This window comes from Narcine bancroftii, chromosome 10 (genome assembly GCF_036971445.1).
Source record: "Narcine bancroftii isolate sNarBan1 chromosome 10, sNarBan1.hap1, whole genome shotgun sequence".
Lineage (NCBI taxonomy): Eukaryota > Metazoa > Chordata > Chondrichthyes > Torpediniformes > Narcinidae > Narcine > Narcine bancroftii.
Genome location: NC_091478.1, coordinates 14,283,557 through 14,297,970, shown reverse-complemented (window position 1 = coordinate 14,297,970; position 14,414 = coordinate 14,283,557). Strand labels below are relative to the sequence as shown.

General features: G+C 37.0%; 1 protein-coding gene across 13 annotated transcripts in view; it reads left to right on the top strand.

Moving 5' to 3' along the window:
* nrap (nebulin-related anchoring protein) overlaps positions 1-14,414 on the top strand; it is a 108,945-nt gene that overhangs the window by 52,397 nt on the left and 42,134 nt on the right. For 12 of the 13 annotated variants that reach the window (XM_069899961.1, XM_069899958.1, XM_069899964.1 and 9 more), the window contains 6 exons: positions 2,734-2,841; positions 6,188-6,295; positions 7,131-7,328; positions 8,032-8,136; positions 12,085-12,183; positions 12,877-12,981. In XM_069899961.1, coding sequence (XP_069756062.1) covers positions 2,734-2,841; positions 6,188-6,295; positions 7,131-7,328; positions 8,032-8,136; positions 12,085-12,183; positions 12,877-12,981 — 723 coding nt within the window. The remainder of the gene's footprint in view (positions 1-2,733; positions 2,842-6,187; positions 6,296-7,130; positions 7,329-8,031; positions 8,137-12,084; positions 12,184-12,876; positions 12,982-14,414) is intronic. The other variant, XM_069899965.1, reaches the window with a different exon arrangement.

Sequence of the window (14,414 nt, the reverse complement as noted above, 5' to 3'; positions counted from 1 at the left end):
CTGTGCTGATGCATGGCACAGCTGGTAGAGCCTCAAGTCTAGAGACCATGATTTAAGTTTTTCATTTTAAATTTAGACATGCAGCACGGAAGCAGGCCCTTTTGGCCCACAAGCACTTGCCACCCAATTGACCTACCACCCATTTTTGAATGGTGGGAGGAACCCCACACAGAGAATGTGCAAACTTCTTACGGACAGCATGGAATTCAAACAGCGGTCTCAGTTGCTGGCACTGTAATGGTTTTGCGCTACGCTAACTCCTGTGCTCTATTTCCCTCTCATGCCCCAAATATATGGGTTGGTAGGTTAACTATCCCTATTGTGTTAATGGTAATATTGGGAAAATGGAGTGGGGGGGGGGGAGTTAGGATAGTGCTTGTCATTGTGGACTTGGCAGTCCAAAGATCCTTTTTATGCTGTGTCTCCCTGTGACATACACTGAAGCTGGCAGGTGCTGCTTTGGAATTAGTGATGTCCCATCATTGCTGTGTGGTCCAACGTATGGAAGACGATTTAAATTTGGCTCCCGAACAAGACTTCAGTGTTCCTTTTTATGACACTTGGAACTTTGAAAGTTTCTGGAGAGTTGGGGAGCCTGTCTCCAATTTGTACATTAATGAAATCATCTACATTATAATTAAACCATGGAGTTCACAGAATCTAAGTGCACAATTGATACTTGTTTCATGAACAATAGATGCACTTTGGCAAAGTTCTCAAACAAGTAAAAATGGGGGAAGCTTTCTCTGATAAACTGAGCCACTACTGTCTAACGTAAAATAATAATAGAAAGTGCTGGAAGCTCTTAACAGGTTAGCGATTTCTATAACGTTGATGCTGCCTGTAATCAAGTAATTCCAGGATCTTCTATTTTTATTTCAGATTTTCAGCATCTCAGATTTCCTCCTTTTTAATAACCGTTGCTCTAATTTAGTGTAGAGAACTGTACTTCTCAAAGAAAGTCAGATGATGGCAGTGTTATCCCACAGAAAGAGCACCTTAAAAGTTACCCAACACAACCTACTGGTTGAACAGGTTCAGTGGGAGAAAAAGAACAGTCGACATTTTGAGCCAAATCTCTTCCGGCTCAAAACGCTGACCATTCATTTTCTCCCACTTGACCTGTTGAGATACTCCAGCTGATTGGTGTTTGGCTTAACATTTGCCAATCCTTGCCTGATGCTCCGTATTATTGCAGATCACTTAACCACTCTTTTCCCATGTTTACTTAAGTCGAAGGCTGTTCACAGAGTTGCCTTAACAACATTCCAAGCTTTGAGATTCTAAATTATATATTTTCTGCAATGAAAAATACAAATCCTTTAGAACATTGATTTTTTTAAAATATATATAAAAAAGTTTTTCTGATTCATAAATTTATTTATGATTTAAATAACCATACTATGAAATAGAAATCTACAAAGTGATATATTCTGTAGAAGTAAAACAAGTCTGTAGACATCCTAGTTAAAGTTAAAACACAATGCTGGCAGGTCAGACAGGGTACATTTGGGCTTGAGCCCAACAGCAAGGTATCAAATCTTGAAGGGCTCAAGCCCAATACATTGGCTATCTATCTTTATCTTTGCTATACAAAGTACACAGTTTGATCTGCTGAGTTTCTCCAGCATTGTGGGATTTTTTTTAACTTTCTGGTAGAATGTATGAAGAGTGGAAATGTTAGTAAAAGGATAGAATAACTGTGACAAAATTAGTGAAAGGAAACTGTGAGATTAATTCCTGCTGCATCAAATTTATGTTTTAGATGTAGATCTGAGGTTGGAACCTTTTTTTCATACAACTTGGCAATGTCCTAAAGTTAGACAATTTTGGTTTGGAGTAGGTCTTTTGTGTTTGGGACGAATTGCTGGGGTCAAATTCCCACAGGACCCGATGTTACTTTTACTGAGTAATACTAAGGTTATAGAGCCAACATTGTATTTAAATATTTATCAAATTGAATCTGTGTTAACTGCTTTAGCAGTTGCTAGGAAATGTATAGCAAGTCAGAAATAGATTTAGGCATGGAAAGATGGTGAGATAAATATCATATCTTTTGGAAAATATGGAGCCCATATTTACAAAATGTTGGTCTGCATGTATGATTGATTTTCTGAAGACCTCACTTCTTGGCAACCTCCAAATAGATTTTTCTGTATGAATGTTTTATTGCTTGGCATTCTCCTGCTTTTTTCTCTTCTTCCATTTTTTTCTTTTTTAGGGGTGGGTTAATGGGGATGGGAATATATTACCACATTGTAATAATTTAAAAAAAATGTTTACAATTGAGAGTAAATTAATTATATTGTGGTTTAAAATTTATAAAGTATTAAAAAAAAAAGTAAGGGCAAACTGTTTCTGCTTCTAGAAAGCCTTGAATTTATTCAGCGACTACTCATCCATATCCTTCTGCATCATATTCACAAATTTTCTGTTTAAAATAAAACATTCTCTTTATTTCAATCCCAAATGGCCATCTGCTTATTTAGACCCTACGTCCACAACCCTAGATTCTACCAGCCAGAGGAAACCGCATTTTAGTGCATGGGTTCTTAGAGCACAGACAGCCGTTTGGTCCATCTTAACCAAAACTGGCCATGTGAAAGAGCTGAACTGGTTAGAACTATTCCATCACTCTTGTTCTGCAGTTTAGAGGCTTGATTATTTTTGACGTATGCCAATTAAATATTGTCACATGCGCAAACATAATTTGAGCCAACTCTCTGCTCTCAGGTCAAATACAAAAAGCTCTGGGAGAAGTACAAGGACAAAGGATTTCAAGTGAATCTGGATTCGATAGCTCTTTTAGCTGCTAAAACCTCTGGAGACTTGGCGAGTGATGTAAGTTACTGAGCTCCCTCTTTACAGTTTTCACTACAACTTAGGTTCAAAGCTTTTATTTTGAGGTGCTGTTGGTTCCTTTCTATCCTCCTGCTAACTATTACTGTGGTTCTCAACCTTTTCCCCCCACTTATTTAAGTAATCCCTTACTAACCATGGATTACCATTGACATAGAATGGGATGTGACTGGAGGAAAAAAGGTTGAGAACATCTGCTGTAGTTGGAGTAAATCAATTGATGTTGAATGTTGAAAATTAATTACTGAATCTGGTAAAATGTCTTGTGGTTTTGGTGATTTGAATGTGGAATCATGTTTCTGGGACAACTTGTTTAAATGAAACGCATCCATAGTTTTGTGAAAAAGTTGTCAACATCCTTGGACAAAAGCTGGTACACTGATCCAGATAAAGTCACACAGCTAATGCTAATATAATGCTCAAAACAGTGATAACATCTTTGACTTGAAAGATAAAATGATTGTGATTTCTGAATGAGTTCAAAAGGTTGGGTTTGACCTAACTCAGTGGTTTTCAAACTGCCTCCCTAAACTCACATTTACCTTCAGCAATCCCTATGCCATAAGTGCTCTGTGATTGTTTAAGGTGATATGTGACTGGGAAGGGAAGGTTGAGAACCACTGCTCTAGACCCAAATGTACCTAAATATTTTGCTTGAGAAAAATTGTCATTGGCCCATTTCCTTTGGAGTTAAGAAACCGTGCACATAATGAGTCAATTAAGTACAATTAAAATGGAGGTTTTCAAACCTTTTTCATCCCACTCACATACCACCTTAAGCAATCCCTTACTAATCACAGAGCACTTATGACATAGGGATTGCTTAAGGTGGAATGTAAGTTTAGGAGGGCAGTTTGAAAACCACTGACCTAATTGAAATGTTTAAAATTGTGAAGGTCACATATACAATTTTTAAAAGACATTTATTGAGGTGCACAATGAGGAAAGATGAGAGGGATATGGGCCAAACTCAGGCAAATGGGACCGGCTTAAACAGGCAACCATTTGGTATGGACAAGTTGGGCTGAAGAACCTGATTTCATGCTGTAAAATTTTAAAACTCCACTACTGGACAGATACAGAGAAAAGTCCATTTCCTGCTGGACTATCTTATAGGGGAGTGAAACATGCTGCAGATGCTGTGATAGTAAAATGCTGGAGGAACTCAGCTGGTCTTTGTCTTCATAGGAGATAAAGATTTATTGCCGAAGTTTAAGAAATGAGCAAAGAATAATTAAAAAAAACAGGAAATCTCAGAATACAGACTGGGGAAGGAGTCAGACCAACAAACGGTGATAACTGGATAAAGGAGTTCAGATTTCACTAAGTACCTGTACTGTATATCTAAGACAAGGTTGGATAGATTTCTACATAGTAGGGGAATTAAGAGAAATGGGAAAAGTCAGGTAAATTGAGATGCCTGTTATCGGATCAGCCATTGAATGCAGAGCAGGCTTGATGGGCCAAATGACCTACTCTTCTCCTTTTTGTTATGTTCTGAAAACCTATCCATTTGGGAGGGAAATTAGGGAGCACATTGGGACACAAAAAAGTATTCGAAACCTGGAATTAGCTGCCCAAAAGATGGTGAATGGTGATCATATAGACAGTCAACAAATTTAATTTTTGGCAAAGATATCAAAGGGATGTGAATTGAGATTAAGTAAGTGGAGTCAAGGAACCAGGATCTGCTGGAGTTGTGCACCAAGTTTGAGGGGTTTATTACTCAGGGTTTCTGTCTGGCTCCGTGCTGCCACCTGTACACCTGTATCACCTTGCTCACCAAATCAGCCTGACTGGTTGCATCACAGCCTGGTTTGGTCATTCGAATGGCCAGGATGCAGAAGGCTCCAAGATGTAGCAAACATAGCCAGGCCTATCACAGGCTCTGACCTTGCATCCATTAAATACATTTTGTGAGGCGTTGCCTCAAGATGGCAGACAACTTGAAAAAGGACCCCCACCTCCTTAGTCACAATCTCTTCTCTCTGCTACTTTTGGGCAGAAGGTACAGAAGCCTGAAGGCTAGCACATCTAGGTTTCAAGAAAAATTATTTTCTAACAGCAGTCGGGCTCCTGAACCCGCCCCCCCCCAATTTTGTTGCACTAATCGGGGATTGCTTCGACATCACAAAAGGCCTTCTTGCAAAGTTGATTTTTTTTTGTATAGGATAACTGTGAATATTTATTATCTATTTTTTGTAGTTATTGTCTCTTTTTTATTCAATTATGTATACTATTGTAATTGTTTCTCTTTTTCCAAGTATCTGGTTGGCTGCAGCATGGTACAATGTGTCACATCTCATTTCCATCTGAACCTTGGCCATCCTGCTGCTGAAAGCCTCACTTGAATTTTGGTTTGCCCACTATAATTCCTCAATTTATAAATATTTTTGCTGCAACAATATTGACACATTGAGGATGTGAGAGTTCAATTTATGTATTTTGCTATCACAAATTGCTTGCCAATCTCTGACTGGCCAGGAGTTTCCCCCTTTTGTAAATGGAGGAATGTCTATGTTCCAGTGTTGTCATGCAAGTCTTCCACCTTCAAGCTCCAAAAACATGTTCATTCCAGTTGGCTATTTGTACCCCCTCCCCAACTCTCAAGGACTGTGCTGACTTGCATTGAACCTCAGTCCTCCAATGGCTGACATTAATCTCTGATTTCTGCCAAGGCCTGACTCTTCCCATCTCTATAGCTTGATGCCAACTCTACGATGTCCCAATTCACATGTTTCACCTCATCACCTTTGGTCCTGCACCTTCAATCTGGGCCATAGTGTCTGGAATCGTTTCCTTAAGTGACAGCTCCTCTCTCTCTTTCTTGATGTTGGACTCTCTCTTTTCTAAGGCTTTTATCACTCCTGTTGATATTTAAATATTTTTTTTGGATCAGTGTTCATTTCCCTAACCCAACACCTCCTCACACCCCCACTATCTTAAACCCTTGCAAAGGGGCCTCGGCATGTTTTGCTTCATCCTGTTCATTTTCAGATATACCCTTGCAAATTTTGCAAGCTGTTTTGACCAACCAGTTTGCACATAGTAGACGATTGGGTGGCAGAAGTAACTTTGTCGCCCAGAAATGACTGTGATAGTAGCAGTCATGTTTATCAGCTGACATTTCCCTCCCCGCTCTTTTAAAATGATTTAAATAAATTGGCTGTTGCCTTGTTCATGTGTCTTCTATTTAGATACCAGATGAAGGCAGTCATTTCCAGCCCCACAAGATTGAGAAAGTGTTTAAATCATTTATTTCAACTCTTTATCACCAGGCAACTGCTACATGCTTAATTTAATTTTTTTTCCCCCTGTTGTTTGAAAGATAAAATACAAAGAAGCATACGAGAAAAGCAAGGGCAAAGCAATGAGAAGCAAAGTGTATGATTCGAAGACTCTGCATTCTCTGCGTGTTTCCAAGATGAGCAGTGAGGTACATTAGATAAGAAAAATCAAAATCCCATTATTTATCTCAGTTCAATATGCAATTTAAAATCATAATGGATTAACACATCAGTTATCGGAAGGCTGAATTTTCCTTCAAACTGACAATGCATCAAGCTGATGATCTACAATTGTTTATATGATAGATTGAAGTAAAGTTTGCTGTATTTTTTTTTCGAAACTTTATTTATTAATTTTAACATATGAAGAAAGTAAGTAATTCACGTACAGAAAAAATACAAAATAAAGTAATACAAGTACAAAGTAACATAGTTAATACAATACCAATCTCGGCATCTCCCCCTAACAACTAAAAACTAAGACTAAAAAAAAAACTATTTTTAACCCCTAAACCCCCCCTCCCCACCCCCACGATAAAGAGTGAAGAATTAATACTATTAGTATAATAAAAAAATAAAAAATATATATCTTAAAAAAACGATACATATAAGTAAAGTTTGCTGTATGATTAAATATTTTTGTTACATTGGTTGGTAATCCATTTTTAATTTTTAACCTTGAAAAGAATGCACTTAAATGTTAATACTTTACTCCACAATTGTTAAGCTGCAGAAATTCATTCTACTTTTGTATGTGCTGGTTATAAACCTGATTGAATATCTTTGCATACACTGGCCACTGACTAGCAAATTATTCCCTTATCCTCACATCTCTTGCATTCCCTGACAAAGCGTCATTGGCCCACTGCAAGCTGACTAATACACCTGAACAGGCATCCTTTAAATTTCAGACTATTTTGCCACACAGTGCCTTCATTCTTGCTCTTTTAATGGAGATTTTTGATTTTGTTCATTGTGAAATAGATAGAGTACAAGAAGAATTTTCTGGAGATGAGCGATAAGTTCCACCTGCCGCTGGACATGGTGAATCTGACGCATGCCAAGAAAGCCCAGGCTTTGGCCAGTAACTTGGAGTATCGAAGGAGGTTACATGACTACACACTATTACCTGAAGACATGAAGCTGAAATGGGCAAAGAAAGCCTATGGTCTACAGAGTGAGGTGGGGCCTCAATGGTGGAAAATTTTACCTGCTCCTAAAGAAGGGACAAATGATTGTTTTCGATAACATTGCACAAAAGCCTATACAAATTATTTATTTGCATTGAAATTTTCTTTGGCTATTTGAAGAATTTTTGTCTGGAAATTGAATGATTTCAATTTATGATTATTATTTCAAAATGTGATCTTCCGTATTTAGTTCAGTGGTATTTATTCTGATAAATCAGTTTCCCTCCTGTCTCTCTGAAGGTGGACAATCTTGCAATTGTTGCAACATTGCAATGCCTGTTCAAATTTACACATGAAGAACATTGAGTGTTGACAAGCTGCTGTCTGTGGCTGCTTTAGTCTACAGCACGTCCACTTGCCAACAAGGGTCAGAGGAAAGCAATTAAGAATTGGAAACCTAGCAATTGTAAAGTTGCTGAGAGCACTTGCACTGCCTTTATCATTGTCAGGATCTGTTAACTCAGCCCTGATTTAAAAACCAGACAAAGTAACAGGCTGTAGGTGGCAGTCTGATATCAGGAGGTACAAACATGGAGAATAAATCTTTTTGAGAAAGAATTCAGTAATGTAAGGGAGAAGCCTTGCAATAGTTTGAACATGTTGTCTTGTATTTTACACAATTTAAACAATGTCATGTCTTTATTGCATTAACAAAATCTCAGGATGATTTTTATTTTTTTTTTTAAAAACTGCAGAGTAAGTACAGAGCAGATCTGAACTGGATGAGAGGAGTAGGATGGGAGGCTGATAGAAGTCTGGATGTGGAGCAAGCAAAGAAAGCTGGGGATATACTGAGTGAGGTGAGAAAAGAAACCACCCTGAGTTAAATGCAATGGATATCACTGGCTTGGACAGCTTTTTCCAACAGCAACTCTTTGACTTTAACTGGAAGATACCTCGTTTCAAAAGTATTAACTAATATTCTGCATCGCTTTGATACCTTTACAAAATAATGGTTAGAGAACGTTCAAGCAAATAGGTTCCAAGCAAAGATTCCATTCCTCATATGCATTTCCTTTCTGGCTTTGGCTCAGGTCAACTGCATTATGGATGTTTCTGTATGATTTCTGATTATACTGCTCAACATTTTTTTCCAAAAGATTTGCTTCGTTTATAAAAAAAAAGGAGATTACGATAGACAACTTCAAGCTGAACGCAAAGATAATTTCAGATTTGTTGCATCACATAGGAAGTTGGAAAAATATTAAATTAACTTTTATTGAATTTAGCCTGTTTAATTGCATAATGACGCTGAAACATTGCGTTAGTTCAACTGACCTAAAAATGTTTTGCTGTTGATTTTTGCTTGTACTCAGCATCTGATGCCTCTCATGTCAGTGTCCAACAATAGTTGGCCAGCATTGATGCATTCCATTTGTTCTGATATCGCTTTTTCATGGTTGCAATGTCCTGGTGAAACCTTTCACCATGTTTACAAAACCGAAAGTGAATTTTCAATGACATGCTGCACTTCATGGTTTTGCATGTGTGAAGTAGACTTAAAATATTACAGGAAATCACAGAAATAGGTGATAGCTAAAAAATGGTACGTGATAGGAAAACCTTAAGGCGATTTTCATTATTCAGCAGACAAAAATCCATAAAATACAGCCAAAAGAGTTCAAGAAGCAAAATCTTCATTGTTCAGTGTTACTGGGAGTAATAAACTGTCAGCAATGTCCCTGTGTAAGATTTTTACCCAGCCTCTGGTAGGTCATCCCTTTTAGCAGGAGTTCCAAAGATTAGTGGGAGGTGGTCCATGTGTCTTTGTGATAATTTGGCTTGAAAGTTCACAGCAAAAGTAAAAACAAGTTTATAAAAAAAAAAACCAAAAAAAAACATACTCAGGTGGCCACTGTCACAGCTGCAGAGCTGGTAACAATCCTGGCACTGCCCTGGTTCCTTGATTGGACAGGCCCACAACACCATCAGATGTTTGTGAGAGATTTATATTGTACTCAGTGTGCACAAGTAATCATTGTGTGTTTTTAGATTTTTCAGTCAGAAAGGTTGGGAATCACAGAAACGGTGAATAATCCTGGCATGAGATAATAACAAAAACATTAATTTGGAATAATAAATTCAATTGCATAGTTAGTCTGAAATCATGTACAACATTTTAACGTGAAGTGCATAATTTTTGTATTTCCTGTGGATAAGAGACAAATAAAAATCTGTTCAATAAATGGGAATCACTTTATTAGATAAGGTACTGAGTCAGAGCAAACAAGCTCAGTTCAGCAGTCGTTGAATTGCCAACAGGTGGATATGTATCCCTTCTAGAAGTGATAGAGGAGAGTTTGCCTGTGCAGCATGGAGATATTTGGTGCTGATGTTGGTGAATTTGATGAATTTAAAATAGAGCAGGAAATCATGTGTATTAAACTGGACAGGATGAAACCTTAATACACTGTGTTTTAAATTACCACTAGACCCTAAATCTGGGTTAGTGGGTCAAGTTCAAACGGTTTAAGAAACATAATCAAGATAATCACTTAAAATCATGAAAATGCAGATAAACATTTGAAGGTTCTTATTTCAGGATAAATATTTTATTAAGATAAATAGATATGATGATATTAAAATCAGAGCACAAACGATTTTTAAAATAAATTTGGCGACTGATGTTTGTATGTTTTCAAACCAGGATTTTTGAATTGTGTCTTCATGGGAATATTTATATTACTTAAAATGTCATATTTAAAACCACATTCAGTTCACGGATTCTTAATTATATTATCCTTCCTGATAATCAGACTAGAATTCTTAGAGACTAAATCAATTTACATGAACCCATTCCCTGCTTTGGCTTGTTTCGGATAAAGAGGCCAGATTGCACTGTATGGTTCAATTTAAAAAAAAAAAACTTATGGGAATGGATTTGATGAATGATGTAACAGAATTATTTCTAAAGGATAACATTCTATGTTCCATAGGCATAGAATGAAAATGCGTACATAGATATAGTTTTCCAGGATTAATAAACACCTTTTTGATCAAGATTTTGTTTTATCCAAGAGAAGTGTGAACACATTTCTCTTTTAAGAAAAATGAGGGGTTTCTGGTTCAAGCTACACATTAACCATAGCTGAGTTGTTAATATTGAAGTTAGTTGTTAGATTTATGTTGCCGCTGTTGCACTTTGACCTGACATTTGGTCCAAGAGTTTGATTTAGTCTTTTTCATTGCTGGTTCATATCAGCAAGACCTTTAACAATCACTCACCAACCTTGTTATGACTCGGAAAAGCTTCTGAGGAGAACTTAAAAAAGAAAAAATGTTGCAGACCTGCTGCCCAGATTAACCTGCTGTTCAAGGCCTTGATGTGAATTCCTCAGAATCTTGAGTTAGCCACCTCACTGTCACCACTGTAACTTTCATTTATTGTCCAACTGTTTGTTGATAATTCCATTTTATTCCCACAGGAATTCTGAAATTATTTTTTGTTGGTGTTGCCTGTTTTCATCATCCCATCAGTCTAGTTTTACAGCTCTATTATATCCTGCTCTACCGCACAGGCAGGAGTAGTATTGACAGTAAAGAATTGCACTACATGGTACATGTAGAATGAGCAGAGAAGTCTGAATATTTCCTCTTGTAGTAACTAGATGTAGGGTCCTTTTGATTGCTGGTGGAAAAATAAACAATCGCAATATCTCCTCACTCCTAAAATAGAAACTTCATGTGGGTATAAGAGTGTAAAGTTGATCAACAACATTAGTTGGTGGTCATTTGAAATTTCAACTTAATTTATAGTTTGGGAACATTTATTGTCCTATCTTTCATCTAGGGTGGCTATTTCCAAAGTTCCAAAAAGAAGGACATAGTATATGGTAACCTATGACCATATATACAGTGTTTTGTTAAAAATGATATTTTAAAAATAAAATTTAAACCATATTGCAAACATATAATACATAATATATATATTATATATTTTACAATATATATAGTATATATATGTGTGTGTGTGTGTGTGTATGTATATGTGTGTGTGTATGTGTGTGTGTGTGTATGTGTGTGTGTGTATATGTGTGTGTGTGTGTATGTGTGTGTGTGTATGTGTGTGTGTGTATGTGTGTGTGTGTATGTGTGTGTGTGTATGTGTGTGTGTGTATGTGTGTGTGTGTATGTGTGTGTGTGTATGTGTGTGTGTGTATGTGTGTGTGTGTATGTGTGTGTGTATGTGTGTGTGTATATATACATACATGTGTATCCCTATAACACCTATGACCATGTCCACCTTTTGGAAATGGCACCCTACTTTCCTCTGCCAGAAGCAATTAATCCTTGTTATCAGCAAGGCAGGTCGACAGCAGTAAATTTCTATCTGGCAGATGAACTACAGGTTATGCTGCAGTGCTGGATTTAATGAACAGATGATACAAAGTACAAGTGCAGCCATGTGTGGAAAAAAAGTATTAAAAAAAAAAGATGATTCTTGGAAAAAATAAGGACATTTAGTGGGATTGAGATAATTGTTGGTAAATTAAGTTCCACCTGCTGACAGTGAATTCTCAATTAATATTATTGTCATATAAGAATGGAATAAGTAGTTCAGACATCAACAATTTAAAAAGACTGAAAGAGAATATAATCATAATTAATTGGGTTTGTATTTTTAATTCTGTGCTCTAGTGTATGCTTGGTTAACCCTTGACTAGAAATATGCATGCAATTTTTTTTTCAACCTTAAAATGGAAATTCACTATTTCAGAGATTAAATTGTGTTCTCTTTTAACTTGCAGAAAAAATATAGACAGAGAGTTGATGCATTGAAATTCACGAGTGTCGCAGATACTCCACAGATTGTTCACGCCAAGAAGAGCCAAGAATTGCAAAGTGATGTGAGTACTCCACTGGAAGAGAGAGATCATTTATGGAAAAAACATTGCATTTCAAAGAGTGATGAATGGCACTGACATAACCAAAGCTGATCAAATAGGAAATCCAAGCATCTAAAAGTTTCTTCATTTTTGTTTTGTTGTTTTTCATTGCTTCATAAATTTTGTGCATTCAACAAGGTGCTTAAAATTGAACTCTTCCACTTCCGAGACTAGTTAACTCTACCAGTCCACTGTTACAAAAATATTTCACCACAGCAATGTTGACTGCCATATAATAGAATGAGCAAAGGTGTTTTAAAAAAAAAAAAACCAGATCATTGCAGACCTTCTGCATTTCATGTACCTTTAGCATTTTACAGTTTTGCTTTTCCTGAATTGAAGTTGGCCATCATTGATGCAATGGAGGCAGATAAAAGAAATTCTAAATTTAGAACCACCTGTCTCCTCTGAGTGGGACAGCAGAGGATGGTGGCATTCTACAGTTAAACAAATTCTGAGTGTTTTTAAATTTCAGCATCATGATAGTTGTATATGCAAGTACCTTTAGTACTTGCATGTTTAAAAGCTGAAAACTTGAATAAATATAACTTATGTTTTTAGGTTTGTCTTGAATTGTTGCATTCAGTTTTGACAAAAAAATTGATGGCATTTTATTTAAGGCTCTTTTTTATGCTATTCTTCCATGTTACGCAGTTAACGTACAAGGCAACAGGCGAACAGAGTCTTCATCAGTACAGTATCAGCAAAGATGAGCCATTGTTCATGCAAGCCAAGGCAAATGCTCAATACCTAAGCGATGTAAGTAATTAATTATTTACAAAGCGGACATTATAAGGGGAAGATGATGTTTGGTTCAGCTTTTGCTCAGTGGTTTGTTAGTTCGCTACTACAACTGATAGGAGAAAAAGTAAATTGTATCCTGGAGTTGATTGTTGTTATTGGTCCCTGAGCTATGGGCGCATCTAGTAAAATTGTTTTTTTTTGTCCAATCTTAGTTGTTGTTGGAAGATGCTGATGTTGGAGTACAATGGTTTGTTAGGTTACTTCAGAAGCCTTGGAAAGGGGCGGGAATTACAGATTAGCATGAGAATTCTCATTCCTGTAGGATATCAATGGATTAGTTAGAGATTTGATTAGGTTCTGACAAATAATTTAAGTGGGACTTGAATTTGTGAATCTATAACACTCATTTTTCACTATAACTACTGTGTGAATTAGCTTGTTTCAAACAACTTTCTTGTTTCATTGTACAGAAATTCACGAACAAAATTGCTGCAACATCATAAATAGTGGCTTTAAAGTTTTTTTGTCATTGCTTAAAGGAGCGTTGAAGGGTTATGCAGTGCATGTAGAGCCATCAAGGTCATGGGCTTGTTGTTGACGATGTGCTGATGCCTGAAGGTCGAGGAGAAGCAGGGCTTGTGGTGAGGGGGTGGTATTCAGAAAGTTATGGAGAGGCTGGGCTGGCACAATATAGAGTGTGATGGGGAACCCTGGGGAAAAAGAGAACTGGACTTGGACCTTGAGCAAGAGGTTTTACTTAAATAGTGCTGCTTTTTGGAACAAGGTGACCTACTTTGCCAAGTAGTGACTATTCCCATGCTTGACAGACATGGAAATCATACAAGTGCCAGGCTGACTTTGCAGGGAAACTAGAATTAACCTGGAAATGGGTGTAATTCCATCCAGCAATGTTTAGATATGCAGAACTAAACAGTCTAACAAAAAATTCTGGGGAAATCTGTCTAAAGGATAAAAAATGTAGGGAATCCGAAGGGAATGGAATACATTCAGATTAGGGATATAGGGGAGGGTTTAGTGGCAGAGAGAGAGAGTGCAGTGGGAAAGGGGAGGAAGACGAACTGAAAGGAAAAGATGAGGCTTTCAAAAATATTAAGTTTGGGAGACATTCATTGGCTGTGCTTCAGAAAGAGGTGTTTTAAATTTGGCAGCTCTGTGAGTGACAGATTAGCTGGTATAATTAAAAATGTATAAATTAACATATAAATCTGAGCAATTTCAGTGCACAAATAAAGCACTGTTGAAGTACCATCCCCGGAACAAAAGTATGTACTTGGTCACATCGAGTGCACTGCAAAAGCTGATAAGAGAAATGGAAGAAATCAGGTAGCAATTCATTAGAATAGATAAGCCAAATAATGTCCATGTATAATGGACGTGTTTTTCTCTGCACACACAGAATCAAACTGATGATGACGTGGGTCTGGTTT